Source organism: Trichosurus vulpecula, chromosome 6 (genome assembly GCF_011100635.1).
Source record: "Trichosurus vulpecula isolate mTriVul1 chromosome 6, mTriVul1.pri, whole genome shotgun sequence".
NCBI classification, from domain to species: domain Eukaryota; kingdom Metazoa; phylum Chordata; class Mammalia; order Diprotodontia; family Phalangeridae; genus Trichosurus; species Trichosurus vulpecula.
In genome coordinates, this window is record NC_050578.1 from 246285314 (window position 1) to 246301641 (window position 16328).

At 43.3% G+C, this 16328-nt stretch overlaps 2 protein-coding genes across 3 annotated transcripts in view; one reads left to right on the plus strand and one right to left on the minus strand.

The window, feature by feature from the left end:
• The window catches only part of LOC118855285 (APAF1 interacting protein), a 36356-nt gene extending 20893 nt beyond the window's left edge, over positions 1-15463 (minus strand). Inside the window, exon 1 of one of the 2 annotated variants that reach the window (XM_036765363.1) lies at positions 15339-15463. In XM_036765363.1, coding sequence (XP_036621258.1) covers positions 15339-15395 — 57 coding nt within the window. In that variant the 5' untranslated portion in view covers positions 15396-15463. Of the gene's footprint in view, positions 1-15020; positions 15177-15338 lie in introns of those variants that run through there. The other variant, XM_036765362.1, reaches the window with a different exon arrangement.
• A 75-nt stretch (positions 15464-15538) lies between these two features.
• Positions 15539-16328, plus strand: part of PDHX (pyruvate dehydrogenase complex component X) — a 71007-nt gene continuing 70217 nt past the window's right edge. Inside the window, exon 1 of the mRNA XM_036763899.1 lies at positions 15539-15734. Coding sequence (XP_036619794.1) covers positions 15587-15734 — 148 coding nt within the window. The 5' untranslated portion in view covers positions 15539-15586. The remainder of the gene's footprint in view (positions 15735-16328) is intronic.

The window sequence follows — 16328 nt, forward strand, 5'->3', positions numbered from 1 at the left end:
GTCTATATATACGGAATGCTTTTAACATTGGTTTAATAGGGATGAAAATAATTTTTAATGAAAGATCATAACTCTCATTAACATTTTCTTCACAATGTTCTAATTAGACCTCAAAGGAGATCTGTTCAGCATGAAAATTGTGAGGGTGCCATACACCCTATTTCAAATTTTCAACTTCTTAGCAAGGACAAATCAAAGAAATCTTCATGATTTATAATTTAAAACCCCCTTAAACCAAAGTCAACAATAGTCCCCCCCCTTCCAGATGGCATAATTATTTTTGTAATGGTAGGATTGCTATTTTAATAAAAGAAATGGGTCCTATTACTATATTTGGTGTTTGTCATGTTTTAACTACTTGAAAGAAATCAGAACGTGCAGAAAAATCATAAAAACAAAGACAGAGGGCCCCTTTAGTCTATTCCCTTGGAAGAACTTCAGTCAGGGGCTCTCAAGGAACTTGCTGTTACAATGTCCTTTGGCATTCCCCAATACTAAACATTTATATAGGAGCAAATCAGGATCTCTTGATGTTTTCAGAACATTTCTGTAAACTCATATTTTTGCATTCTAGGTATCTCATTAAAGGTTATTCCATTAATAATTAATAATAATAATGCTATGAGTTCATTCAGGTGCTGTGAGGGACAGTTGAGGTCAGGAATATACAAGACTGATGGGAAATAAAAACCAAGCTATCTTCACTCTAATAAGATAATAATAATGATAGCAGCCCACATGGAAACAACCCTTGAAGGTTTGAAAAGTATTTTCCTCACAACAATCCTGTGAAGCAAGCCATGTAAATACCATCATTTTACAGATGGACAATGACCTGGGAGGTTAAATGTCTTGACCACAGATCATGTAGCTAGTAAGTTTCGAAGGCCGAATTTGAACTCTGCTCTCTAACTTCAAGTGCCGCACTCTACACATTGCTACATGGTGCACAGCACAGTGCCTGGCATGTATCAGGAGCTTTGATAAATGTTTTTTGACTGACATTGTATTATGCCTAATACACGATATACTAATATATTACATTTAATGTCTAAACCCCCAAATTTTTAACATTAACATTAGCCAAAAGAATTTTTGGACTTAAAAACGTTTTACATGTAGTTAATCTGAGAATTCAGTGATACTAAATGAACAAATCTGTGATACAAATCACTAAATTGACAACATTAAGAGTCAGAGGAATCAGCTAAGGATGGCATGTCTTACTGGTCTGAACCAACTGCTCTCACATTCTTTGGTCTTAGGCACCTCCTCTGCTCGCCTAAAAATTATTAAAGCCTGCCCCCCACAACTCCCCACCTTTTCTTTATGTAGGTTACAGCTCTCAATATCTACTGTATTAGAAATGAAAACGTCTTAGCGTTATTATGAGAGCAGGGCCCTGGACCACACTCTGAGAAGGTCCAAAGTCCAGGAAGAAGGAAGGAGGAGGGTAAAAGTGAGCAAGGATTCCTGCAGAGGTGGCTCTGGGGTGTGATCTCTAAGACTCGCTTGCTGTGGCTCATTAGGGTGAATAAGTGTTTACTTGTAGAGGTAAGGAAAGGGTTCTCTTAAAGGTCTAAGCAGAGGGGTCAAGCACCTCACAGGCATGTAAAAATCGATTACAATGTACTTTTCTGTAAATGGGGCTTGACTTTTAGTTGTAAGGAAAAAAATTTAAATAAAACTCATTTTCCTGAGATGGTAGATGTAGGCAGTTAACAGGTAAAATATATACATATATAATAAATCTATAAATAGAAATATATAATAAATGATAAACATATAAATATACTCTAAGGAAATTAAAATGTGAAAATGGAACATTTTAACACAGAATCTTATGAGTTAAGAGGGGCCTTTAAGCTCATCTAGCTTAATCTTTGCTCAATTTCTCCTAAAACATTCATTTTGTGAAAGGCAATACTTAAAACTGAAAACAACATAATTACTTTAAAAAAATTAACACACTAACCGTGCTGAAATACTGGAGCTAAATGTTTTTGCTCTGTAGCCTATTTAAATGTATGATGGTAACATAACAAATTTCTACAGAAATGTTTTGCTCATCTTTTTTAAAATTACCAAGGATTAATTTACCCTTAATTGGACTGAAAATAATTCCATGTGCTTTGAAATTAGTGATGCTAGATAACCATAAAATACAGATTTTTAAAATCCAGTGAATGATGTTTTATATTCCTGAACAAATCGATGGAGGAAAAAATGTAAGCTTCATCAGCATCTCCAGTTCCTGCTAGTTAGGCAGTGCTATGGTGATTTCTAAGTAATACTTTCAAAAAACATCGGTTACTCTTGCAATATAATATAGCACTATTATAGAAACCCAATTTCAAAATACAATTGGAGAAGATGAAATAATAAATTTCTGCACATACATGGTTATTCATTTACTGTGAAAACAATAACAGCTGCTGACATTTACACACAGCAGACAAAACCCATGCGGTAGCACTGCTGATCACTATTAAAGCTATTTTACAGAAGGGGATACTGAGGCTGAGAAGTGAAGCCTCTTGTCCATAGTCATAATGCCCTTAAATGTAGACACCAGGGCTTGAATCCAGGTCCTCTCAATGCAGTACTCTTTTCAAGACAACATGCTTCCTTGCCACATCAAGATTTCTCATGTTAATAATTTTTTTTTTCCACATCCAAGGCTGTGAAAAATGCTTGATAATAATTGCAAAACTTTTTAAAAAATATTCAAATAAACCAAAATTTAACTTTTTACAAGATCATTTCTGCCAATATTATTCCCCATTTCAAGACAAAAACCCACGTGACAACCCTTAGTAGTATCGTTAACAAAATTCGAGCTGAACAATGAGCTCCAGGTGGATGATGGGGCCTTGGACTTCTCTGGCAGCATTCCTTCCAGACTCCTTTGGCTCCTCCACCTTCTCTCCCTTGGCCTCTTTTTGGCTTCCTTTTTCATCCATTAGACTATAAGCTCCATTAGGGGCAAGGCCTTTTTCTTGTCTATCTTTGTATGCCCAGCACTTAACACAGTACCTCGCACATAACAGGCCCTCAATAAATGCTTATTAAAGTGAATTCCAGATAAATGATATGGATGACATAGTGACAGTCATTTGAGGTTCCTGGATTTAACTCCTACAGAAATTATACTGGAAGCTCACAATTAGCTAGCTTACTTCTATGATGTTTCAGCTAGAGCAAAATTCTTACACACACACACACACACACACACACCATCTCCTTTTAGAAATGTTTTATAATAAAGTTTCACTTGTCATCCCAAGAAACAATGAACTATTCAGAGAAAGGTCTTCTATTAGTTAAAATTAACAGACTGATTTTTATAGCTGCTTGAATAAATTTTACATTTAAAATATGAATGAAAATTGATTAAAATATAAAATTAGAGATAATGGGGAAGTGGAAACTTTTAAAAAGCTGCTAAAGTATCTGATTAATATTAATGAGAAATTAACAGAATAAAAATTCCTGAATTATTATTATTTATAGTAAAATCATGCTGGCTCCTTTACATAACACCTAGTTGAAGTTATTTGTACTCTATGTAATTTGCAGTATTTTTAGGAACAAAATATTTTAATTATATACTAAAAAGTCCATCAAATTGGCACAATTCTACAGTCTTCAAAATCTGTAAAAACTATCAATTTGTATAGCGAGTTAAAACACCATAGAAAATGGCTCTGTTCTTCCTTTTATTTTTTCAAATCATTTCAATTACAGCAATTAGTAGACATCAAACAATACAGAAATAACAACTAGTAATGCAGCTGTGCTGCCGAATTGTGACTCAAATCTTTCATAGCATGAAATGACATTTTCCAAGGAAAATAATCACTGAACAGAAAGAGCCAATACAAAGATGTTTGGTGAAAATGTAGTCAATCAAATTGTTGAAATTGGTAGGTAAACAAAAAAAGGTAAAAAGAGAAACACAATGGATGTCAGAAGATCTTGGTTTTAGTCCTTCCTGGTTCTAAAACTATGAGTATGTTACAGGAAAAAGAGTTCTTAACCTGGGGGTCTGGGAACATTGTAAAAAATATTTTTATAACCATATTTCAATATACTTGGTTTCCTTTCTAATCTTATGAATTTTATGCATTAAAAACAATATTCTGAGGATTCTACAGGCTTCATCAGATTGCCTAAAATGTTCTTGATACAAAAAAGTTAAGAATCCTCAATTACAGGGAGAATTTATTTGGCACAAAGTTGAGACTAAAAGGAATCTAGACCACTGCTGGAGGTCTCTTCTGCCACTCCAATTCTGTGAAGTTACTTCTCTAGAATGAGGCAGGTTTGGATAGAAAGAACGCAGGATTTGGCACCAAAGGACTCTGCATAAGCTCCGGCTTTGCTATGTATTGACTTGCTATGTGACTGTGGGAAGGGAAGCTAAGCTCAATGGGCCACTGTTCCCTTTCTATAAAATTAAAGGTCCTGGAAGGTTCCTGACTAATCTAAGTCAGGGCTGTCCAACCTTAGGTTTTTATTGAAACAACAGACAATATATTTTGATTTGCCATTTCAGTGAGAGCTCTGCGGTAGCTCAGCTTCGTTTACTAACAAAGGTTGCGTGGGGCCTAGGGGGCGGGGGCACATTTTGGACAGCCCTGTTTTAAGTCAATGATCCATAAATCCTATTGACCTTTAGTTTAATTATAAGGAAAACAAGCCTAATTCTGATTTTGATTTTTTTTATTGTTACTTTTGCTGATGAGTAACACGAAAACACTTCAGAAACTTTCAAGCACTGTCCAAACACAAGATGTGATTCCATCTCAATCACTGGCTGTGAATGTTCATATCCTCCAACAGGCTTGAAACCTTGGGAGAATTTTTGTTTTTTAAACTCCTTCCTTCTCCCCTTGATTCCCACATCCAACACCAAGTTCTGCTCATTCTAGCCATCAAGAGCCCTCCACAGCTCCTCTTTAACTGTCTATCTAGTGTTCTTTCCTACCCTCCCCTGCATGAACTCTCTGGTTCAGCCAAATTGGCTTATTTACCAGTTGCTAGAGCATTCCTCGTACTTTCTGCCTCTGTATCTTTGCTAATGCCATGTCCCTATCTGGAATGCTCTTGTCAAAATCAATGATCGGCCTGTCCTTCAAAGCCCAGCTCAAACTTCACCAACGATGCCAGCTAGAAACTAACGTGGCACTTATTGTCCATACAGATATCATTTGGCATTTATCATAGATTACCTTATTATTGTGATCATCATCAAATATCATTTATTTAAGTAACAGATACTAATAATGTAAAAAGTAAGACATGGCCTTCCCCCCATGGTTTATATATTTCCCTCAAATAACACATCACTACTGGAAGGGCAGGAATTATTTCTTATACTACATGGTACCTCTCAGTGGACCTAGCAATACAATAACCACTGATTAAGTTCCTACTGTGGCTATGGCATGTACCCAGCAATAAGTAGGCATACTAAGGCATACCCCTAGAGTGTCTCTCTTGTGCCTAACTAGGAATAAATCAAATATAAGTTCACTGAGACATTGGGACTCCTGCTTTAGGTAAATGTCATAATCCTTGACATGGGTGAGTGTAATGCCACAGAATTCAAGAATGTTCTTTGATAGGTCAACTCATCGGAGCTAAGAGTCACATTCCCTTGTGGTCTCTCTCACAGTTTTGTAGAAGATTATGTCATCAGCAGAATATAATCCAATGTGACACAAATAAGTCTTACATAGTCTAATGACATAAGATATCAGGACTGAAGACTGGCTATATCTTTACCACCATTACCTGCCTTTCCTTACTCCTCATCATGTCCTCTCTGAGTCACTGACACTGTCCTCCTGGCTCTTCCCTCCCTCAATTCTGAGCATTCTCTCTAGCTGTCCCCTGTGCCTGGAATATTCTCCCTCCTCACCTCCACCTACCACCATCCCTGGCTTCCTTTACTTCCCAATAAAACCCCATCTTCTATAAGCCTTTCCTAACTCCTCTTAATTTTCTCTACTTCTCATCAGTAGCTCTGCTTGGTTAGAGCCCTGGAAGATGATGCCCATCCCAAGATAAGCAGGTCACCTGAAATCTCATCAAGCTTTGGATACACCTTCCCAGCTCCTCAGCCTCCTCCCCCGACCTCTTATTGGAGGGCTGGAGGGTGGAACACTCAGCTCCTTCCAAAGCTTTCCTTTATAGAAGACAGGATCTGCTGGACTGTCCAGCACACTCTCCACTTAGGATCTGCAGTTCTGCTTGGTTTGAACTCCATCATACTTCAGGACCATCCCTCCCTCCCCCCCCCCACCCCCTTTCAGATTCCTTGTGCATTGTCTTTGCCCACTATAAGCTACTTGAGAGTTTAACACAGTGCCTGGTACATAGTAGGTACTTAAATATTTACTGAATTAATTCTAGTGCTTTCTCTTATAATTAATACCTATTTATCCTGTATATAGCATGTTTGTATGTATCTGTGTGCTTGTTGTCTTCCCTATTACATTGCAATCTCCTTGAAGGCAAGGCCTATCTTTTGGTTCTTTTTGAATCACCAGTACTTAGCATGGTGCCTGGTACATAATAGGTGCTTAATATTATTTACTATCAAGTGTGGAGATGTGTTATAGATACAGCATGTCTGAGCAGACAGACTTGGACTTAGGAAGATTGAAGATCAGGTCCTATGTCTGGTATTTACCAGCTCCATGGGCGCACCATGTAAGGGAATAATATCTATACTACACACCTCATCTGGATGTATGGTACCATCTTCTTTGTGTTCTTCTGCAACTTCTGCTATCACTCCTATATGAAAGGCAAATGGCTGCCAAGGGCTGGCCAGCAGATCCTTAAGGGATTTGCTCTGTGAAGTTTGGATTCAGTCAAAGGGCTGCACTTGAGGACCCAGAGGGCCACATGTGGCCTCAAGGCTGCAGGTTCCCCACCCCTTCTTCTCTGCTCACAAAGCACAGGCTTTCTATCATCTGTCTTTTGAACTATTATAATGGTCTAATTAGTCTCTCTGTTTCCAGTTTCTCTTCCTCTCCAATTCCTCCTCCAAGCAGCTACTAAATTAAGCTTTCCTTCTCTTCATCTCAAAGTGGCTCAACATCATTCCCAATTTTCACTTCCTTTCCTTTAAGCTCTGATGAAGAGGTGGCCCATATCCATGCCAAGACCAGTTTCCCTGCATGTACCCATGGATCCTGTCCAAGCCCTGTTCCTCTTCTCCAGCAGACTGCCCTCACCATCCTCCCCCACCCAATCTCCAATCACTCCCTATCTGCTGGTTTCTTCTCTGTTGCCTTACATACATGTCCATCTTTAAAAACGACAACGAAAACCTTCACTAGATCGCACCAAACATGATCTATCATCCCTTTTCTAAGCTGAACTTCTAGAAAAAGAAACCTGTGCATACATATACCTTACTTTTCCTCTTTTGCCACACTCTTTAATCTAAGCCCTCTATATAATCTGGCTTCCAAAACCATCATTCAAACAAAGCTGCTTTTCTTTTTAAACCAAAGTGATTAGTGATCTACTCTGTGTCAGGTCTGATGGTGCGCTCTCGATCTTCTCTGAAGCGTGCGACACTGTTAGTCACCCTCCCCTCCTGCTCTTCCCTTTCTGCATTTTCCTGTTATATCCTTCTTTCTTCTGGTCTGTGTCTCTTTCCTGCACTCCTGGCCGATATCAGACAGATGCACGGACATTTTCCACCAGAAGTACTGTACATAGCTCACATTTAACACATATCAAACTAAAAAGCAAAGTTTCTCCCTCATCCCCAACCCCCAAATCCAGTGTCTAAAAGAGAACTCACTTTCTTCTTCCTCCTACCTACTCTTCTTATGAAATTCCCTATTTCTGTTTAGGGGATCACCCTACCATTCAGGTTTTGAAACCTTGGCATCACTCATGAAGCCATATCAACCCTCAACACCCACCCAGCTGCCAAATCTTATTTGTACTTACACAACATTTTTCAAATTTGTCCCTTTTTTCCGCTCATAGTTGCTACCCAAATTCCAGCCCTCATCACCTCTCGCCTGGATCACTGCAAAAGCCTCTCGATGGGCTTGAAGTACGTAACTTCAAGTCTTTCTTCACACATGTCCCAAAGCCCTTCATGAGCTGCCCCAAACCTACCTTTACAGTAATCCACATCACTCCTGTCAACACACAGTGGTTCAGTCAAAATGATCTTTTTGTTTCTGTTACTCCAATCTTGGACTTTCTTGCCTTTGAGCCGGCTGCCACCATGTCTAGAATATACCTCCTTCTCATCTTCACTTCTCAAAATCCCTAGTTTGCTCAAAGTTGAGCTCAAGCACCATCTCCTATGGCAGGAGTTTTCTGACCTCTCCCCGTCCTCCAGCTGCTATGCCCTTCCCCCCAAACCTTTGTGGTCATACCTTTATATGGCCATGTTGTCTCCAAAGGTTACAATGTGAGCTCCAGGAGGGCAGGGACTGTTTCATGTTTTAGTTTTCATCTTTGTACCCTCAATGTCTAACATTGCTAGGCTGCTCAAAAGCCTTAATTCCCTATTGCCTCTAGGGCAGGGATGGGGAACCTGTGGCCTTCTAGGTCCTTGGGTGTGGCCTTTTGACTGAGTCCAAGTTTTACAGAACAAATCCTTTTATTAAGGGGATTTGTTCTGTGAAGGGCTGCACTTGAGGACCTAGAGGACCACAAGTGCCCTCTGGGCCACAGGTTCCCCATCCCTGCTCTAGGGTAAGAACTGAACTCTTTGGAAATGTTAAGAGCCTCTACAATTTGGCTCTGGCCTACCTCTTCTCGTCATAATTCTTGCTGCGTTCCTTCACAAGTTTTCCACTCCATCTCATGCCTGGAATGCCATCCCTCACTTTTGTGTTTCAGAATCCTTATCTTCCTCCATGACTCAGTTCAAGTACCAATTATGTGCTTTTTAGACTAATAATTCCAGTTTCCCCTTTCCTTTTCTGACTGGGAAGATTCCTCCACTGGACTGCCAGTCACTCACCAGCTGTGGTTATTTGTGACTGCCAGCCACGTCACTCCTCAAGGATGGTTACTTGTGACACGTTTCCCCCATCCCTTCTTCAAAGAGGAAATATTCTTGTCATGGAAGTGGGTAATTCTCTATAGGGTATCCCCATGTTAAAGTACTTCCCTGAAGCTGAAGGGATGTTGACATCAATAATGTAGCCCTCCCCCTGGAAGGGAACCAGGAACTCTTTAAGAGGAAAAACTTTTTTTCAAGGGTCTTAATCTCTAATTCTGATTCCCAGGTTTACTATTACCACTTACTGCCAAGCAGTCGCACTTAAACACAGACAGGAGGACAAACAAACACAGCTGCAGCTTCCCCAAAAGCATGGAGGCTTAACTTGGCTTGGAATGGCTGGGACTGGGCAGCAGGGGTGGGGGTGGGGTCAGGTCTCCAGCGCAATTCTTTGAAGCGAAATCTTCCTGGTGAAAATGTCACCTGAGCACTCTGGAAGGGTTACTCTAGGGACCAGCCTCCCCCTCCCCCAATCCCTCAATGTCTGCCATTCTGTAACAGTTAAAATTAAGGTAGACTGAGGCACAAAGTTCCTCACATGATCAATTTATTGGTAAAGTGTGAATTTACCAATAAATAGGCTCTCGGTTTCACCAGCAAAGCTGAGACCCCTGACAGAGGAAGATAGCTTTCTTTTACAGTTTTTGGGGGTAGAGAACAAATAACAGGACTTTGTAGGCAGAGAACAAGTTATAATTGGCTAAAAGAGCTCAACATCATGAAGGGTGAAATCAATATAATAAGTTACAGAGTTGAGGGGTGGGGGACAATAGGATTGGTTGGAAATTGAGGAATGGGGGTTAGTAACAATCCCTTCCCTCCCTCCTGTGGCTAAGAAATGTTCATTGTTTGAGTCCACCTGCCAGCTGAGAAAATATAATAAACCAGACATCCTTGAAGGACATCCTTACGACAGTAAGATACGAGCCCAGACTCCCTGGTGTCCGTCTTTATCCCTCGAGAATAAGAGATTTCCTTGAGACAAGAATGGAACGGTCATTGGCAGGAGAACTGGATTTCTAATTCTATCACGGGCCAACTGAATTCTGAACTAGATTTGGAGCCAAGGAACCATGACTCGACAGTTACAGGATAAAATTAACTGTAAAGGACCAATTAAAAGATGATACGGAATGAATATGATTATTTCATCTCCCCACCTCCCCAGTTATTGTTAATCTTCTCTCCCTCTATTTACCTTACCTTGTATTACACTCGTTTGAGTACATGTTAGTGTATACATGCCCCAAGAGATTATAATAAGGTCTCCGAAAGCAGGGAAGATTTCAATTTAGGCCTCTGTTGGCTCCACCTGAAGCCTACTCAATGGGTGGGAAAGATCTTTCACTTATGACTGGCTTTACACAACCCTTAGCACAGAGTAGCTGGCACTTAATAAATGGGTGTTAATGATTTGATTATATAACTGACAGATGAGAAGAGAATATGAGATTCCATTCTGCCCACTATTTACTGATTTTCTTTTAAGGATTTGACTCAGTAGAACAAAGTATAGCTTTAAGAGGTTTATTAAAGCAAGATGGCTTCCACTTACATATTATGATACAAAACAGATGCCACTGTGGAGATAACTCCGTTCGACAATCTGCCGGGTACTGATGAAGCAAGCTGTAAAGAGAGGCCTGCTCACCGTTTAATGTGTTGTTCCTCAGTATCATCTACAATATTTTTTGCAGAAGGCAAGAGTAGGGGAGAATAGGAACTACAATCGTTCCATGCCATCTTGACTAACAATGTAGAAATTCCAAGACAACCTGGTGATCTAACAGTGGGAAGTAAGGAGAAATAAAATAGAGCAAACTACATAAAACAGATGGTCTCATTCGCTTTTGTGACAACTACTTGTCCTCAAATAAGAGACCCCTGAAGTAGTCTAAATGATTACCTCAACTCTGAAGTTTTGTCTGAAAGACCTTCTTTCATATCTGTCAAAGTATGCGGTCACCTCCTCTCGTCTCCTGCCCTAGAGCAGGGAATGTCTTATTCTGTTAACAAACCTTGCTAGATGCATGGCAAATACTCCCCTGGAGCCTCCCTTTTGTCTACGCAATGATTCTCCCTTTTTTTCCTACTGTCTCTTCTGTGAAAGGTGTAACTTATCCAGCCTCAACTGCCTAAGAATGTTGCTGATTGGCTGTGTATTCTAAGTGGGCCTGAAAAATCATAAAAACTAAATCTGTACCCCAGGAAACCAAAGCTGCAATCAGCAGTTTCTTTAGCATGCTAATAAATATTTTTGCTTTCTGTTTGGCCTCCTATCTTTGACCCACAGTCATCAGACCCCAGTTCACCAGTGTGCCTCTTCAAAGAGGTCACATTTTTTCAACTGAGAGAACTCCCAAACACAAACGGGAATTTGTTTGAAATAAAGGTTCTCTAAAATAGCCTTATTTTCAGGTCACACTATGCTAATTTCATCAAGTTCCTAGAACATTAAGTTTCATCAGTGAAAGACTGATTTAACCATCCACATTGGGAAAACAAAAGCCCATATGCTATCCAAATTAAAATGTGTAGCTGCACATCTCATTAGGGTGTGAACTGAAGAAACTTTTTGAAACAGGCAAATCATAATAGGCACTATTCATCAAATAAACCAAAAAAATCCCTCAAAATGAGCAATTAAACTTTGCACAGGACTCCTTTCCAAACCCTTGACTTCATCCTCAGATTCAACTTCACCATCATATTGTTCGCCCCCTCCCAGCTTATCACCAGGTAATTCATCATCATAGATATCAGTGTTGTTACTAACACCTGTAAGTACCTTCAGCTGGCCCTCTGATTGAAGGGTGGAGCAAAAACAGCAAAGCCTCCACTGAAAAAGGGCTCATAGGCCCAGCCAACTCTTCCTTTCCCCCAAACTGCAAGCCTGGGATCCAAATCCACCAGGAACATGCCCCTGCAGCACCTTTTCCCTCTCCACCCCCTTCCCAGTACAGTTTCCTTTTGGGCTGTTTTCCCTCATTGGATTGTAAGCTCCTTGGGGGCAGAGACTATCTTTATTTGTATCACCAGATGTTTAATAAACATTTATCGTTTTGTATCTTCTTGGCTAAAAAAGCATCCCTCTAGCTTTATAACTTGCCACAAAAAGGCATGTGACAAGAGTATAAAGACAGGTAACTAGAGGTGCTTGCTACCTTTTAAAAGGTGAGTTTTTAAACTCTTTTTCCTTCCTTACCCCCAACAATGAGAAGGAGCCCTAGAAGACAAAGCGGCCAGAGGAGTCAAAATGGGGAAGAAATGCCGAGCTGATGATTCCCTGAAGCTACTACAGCCAGCTGCCTGTGTACTGACCCTGGGCTCCACAGAGCAGAAGCATTACTGCAACAGATAAGGTATCCATGGAGATCCTTTGCAATCACAGAGGGACTTTAGCCCACGGGGTGAATGAGTCACCTGAGGACCCTCCTTCCCAAACCATCAGAACTCTTTGGAAGCAGTGGAGGACAAGTGAGGAGGGGGTGGGGCTTGGAATGGGAAGAGGTCAGCAAGGGCTCCAGCCCTCGAGAGTGACCAGGCTCTCTTCCCAGGGCCCCCACTAGACAGGGAAATGGCTTGACAGGTCGAAGTTCTGATTGGTTTCTTCTGTTATCACTCCTCTTTTTCTCAGTTAAACTCCACTTCAAGGTTAAAATCTGAAGGAAATGGTCTACCATTGGGCCTCTTCCCTCTCTTCTCAAATTCTCCTCAAATTCTGGTAGTCCAGCCTCATCCCTCAAGTGAAACTCCTCTCACCAATGTTAGCAATGAGGTTTTCTCACTTTTCATGTTCCTTGACCTCTTTGAAGCCTTTGACCCCATGCTCTGGTTTCTGTGACACAGACTGTTGCTCCTCCAGTCTTTCTTGCTGGATCTACATCCATGGCACTCTGACTGTGGCTGCTCAGTCCTGGGCCCTCTTCTCTTGTCTCTATTTTCTCTCATTTGGTGAGATCATAAGCTCTATACAGATCATTCTCAAATTTCCCCAGGCCTAGTCTCTCTCCCCAGTTATATTTCAGCTTCGAAAATGCCTCATTTTCAAGCTGGCTGTCCTACAGGCACCTCAAACCCAACATGTCTAAGATAGAAGCCATTACCCTTCCCCCTCAAACTCGTCCCCTTGTCCGTAACTTCTCTATTACTATCCAGGGCACCACATCCTCCCACTCTTCCAGCACCTTGGTGTCATCCTCAACTCCTCTTGTGTTACCCCCCCCCCATCTAATCATTTGCCAAATCTTTTAATTTCTCTCCATAGAAAGTGTAGGTCTGACCATGTAACCCTTCACTCAAAAAACCACAGTGACTCCCTACTGCCTCCGGAATTATAAAGTCCTTTGTCTGGCATTTAAAGTTCTTCATAACCCAGCCCCTTCTCAACCTTTACAATTTTCTTCCATTCTACTCCCCAACACAATCAGTTGGTCATTCAAAAAGCACTTATTAAGTACCCATTTTTCCATCTCTACTTGCACTTCATCCCTCCTAAATTCCATTCTTCCCCCAACCTCTAATTGAGGTATAACGCCTTCTGTAGCCTCTGAACCCTACACTTAAATAAATTCAACTTATCAATACTGTATGCTGCCCTCCTGGCGTTTCTTGACCTCTTGTCCATTGCCACTCATTCCTTTCCAAAGACCACCTGGGTTATTTACATCATTCTCCAGGTTTCCCCCTGTCCAAGTGCTGTTGAACCCACTGGAGAAAGCACATATTCCTCTCTCTCTCACGCATGCTTTGGTCTTGACAAACTGGCCTGCTTGCTGCTCTCAATGACCCATCTCTTGTCTCTCTGGGCTTTTGCACAAGCTGCTTCCCTTACCTGGAACACACCACCTTCTCATTCCCATCTTTTACTCTTCCTTGTTTCATTCAATGAAAACTCATCTTCAGTGCCACCTCCTACAGGGAGCCTATCCTGACCGCCAGAGTCGCTAGTGTTCCTCCCCCTTAAATCACTGCATGCATGTTGATCCTAATAAAACAGAAAATAAGCTCCCTGAAAGCAGGAACTGTTTCATTTTTTTGTCTTATGGTGCCCTGTCTAGCACGTAATAAATGTTGTTTAATGCTGAAGGGCTCAATGGATAGAGTGCCAGGCCTTGGGTCAGGAAGACCTGAGTTCAAGTCTGACCTCAGCCACTTACTAGCTATGTGACCTGGGCAAGTCACTTTACCTCTGTTCGCCTTAATCCGCTGGAGAAAGAAATTCCTTTGCCAAGAAAATCCCACTGACAGTACTGGCATGCTATGGTCCACCACTCAACAACAAAGCTGAATGACCCTTTTCTCCCACTAGGTTGCAAGCACCTTAAAGCTGAGACTGTATTGTTTATTCCTTCTTTCTCTCCCCTATTTGGAGCACAGACCATCATCATTTCAGGGGATTCGAGTTAATTCAGAAGAACGAATGCTGGGTGCCTACCATGGGCTGGGTATTGGAGACACCAAGACCAAAAATATTACCCCCCTAAACCTCAACAATTACAGCGCCTGCCTTGGTGCATGTATTTCATTAGGTCATAAAATCACAAGATTTAGAACCGGGAGGTGGCCATGAGAAGTCATCCGGTCCATTCCCCCATTTTCCACCAGAGGAAATCGAGGCTCAGAAGTAGCTGGTCCAAGGCACTAAGGGGCACTGGGTGCACAGTAAATGCTTCGGGTTCACCGCAGGATCAGTTATTCAGACCATGGGCACGGGACCTCGTACACACCGGGAGCTGGAAGGGGGCATGGGGCGCCATCGAATCCAGCTCCGTCATCTTACAGAGTCCCAGCGAGGGTGGGGAAGCCCACGGCCCCACAGGCGGTGAGGAGCAGGGCTGGGGCTCGAACCCTGGTCCTCGAAATTCTCCTCTTTCTACCCTCCCAGTCTGCTTCTCTTTCCGAGTCCCCAATTTCCCTTCTTTGCCTCCCCTTTCTCTAAGGTTAAGCTAGAACACACGCGCACCGCTGTGCCTGGACTCCCACGCGTCTTTTTCGAAGTTCTGGAAGATGGGAGAAGGTCGGAGGTCATCCAGCTGTTTGGGAGGTGCTCGGAGAATGCTGGGGGTCGCAAGGTGCTGCTCAAACAGCTGGCACGCGAGCAAGGGAAAAGGCCGTGAGCGCGCATGCGCAGAGCCTCCGCTTTGCGCAGCGGCCTCCTGACAGCCCCTCCTCCCCCAGCAGACCCGCCTCGGGGCCGTGCAACACCGCGTCCTCCTCCTCCTCCCCCACCCCCCGGCCCGTTATAATAATAATGTTCATTCTCGACCGCTTCCCCTCCTACCTGCACTAGGCCGTTGTGAGAGCAGCAGCGGCCCTCCGGAGCTCGGAAAGTGTCCATGTTCAGCTGAGCGGCACCGCGCGACCTCCTTCAGGAGCCTTACCTGACAGCTCGGCCTTTTCACTCAGGCAGGGCGGAGGTCAGCTTGGGGGCGGGGCGCCGCGGCGCGCGGACCAATCCGGCGTCAGCTCAGCCGGCAAGGCGGACGGCTCTGAGGACCCCGGCGGACGCCCGCCCGCCCTCCCGCAAAGATGGCGGCCTCCTTGCGGCTCGGCTGCGGCCGCCGGGCTCTGGGCTACCTCTTGGGCTTCGCGAGTGGCCAGCGGGCCGAGGCGGTCGTGACGTCGCTTGGCCGCGGCGTGGGCTGCCGGGGGCTCCATGGCACGGCGTGGCTGTGGGGTGAGTGTTGAAGAGGACGTGGTGGGTCGGCCCGGTCCGGGGGCTGGGCCCCGGGGGGAGCCAGAGCGGGACGGGCGGGACAGGCCGAGGGCTCAGGGCAAGGGCGGGCCTCACCTCCCCACACTTTCCCATCCTATCCTGGGGGCGAAGTGGAGCCGAGGGCCGCTGTCCGGGCGCCTTGGAGCCCGAGGCCACCGTAGAGGTCACCGAGGCCAGGCCCTCCCCTCCGGCTTCTGCTTTTATTAACAACATCCCCCACCTCTTACACACCCTCCGGCAGCTCCGGCGGACCTGGGGTCCGGAAGTCCCGAGTTCAAATGCCACCTCTCCTTCTTAGTCTAGGCGTGAGACCCCTGGCAAGTCATGCAGCCTCTGTGCCTCAGTTTCCTCTTCTGTAGAATGAGGTCAGTATTGGTACTGATCAACAGTAGGGCTGTGATCAAACGAGGTTACATTTGTAAAATGCTTTGCAAATCTTAAAGCATCATATAAATCCAGGCTCTCTGTCAAGCGCTGGGGGTGCAAGTTATAAAAAGAAAGACTGCCCCTGCCTTCAAGGAGAGCCCCAAGGGAGGTTACTACCACCGGCACCGC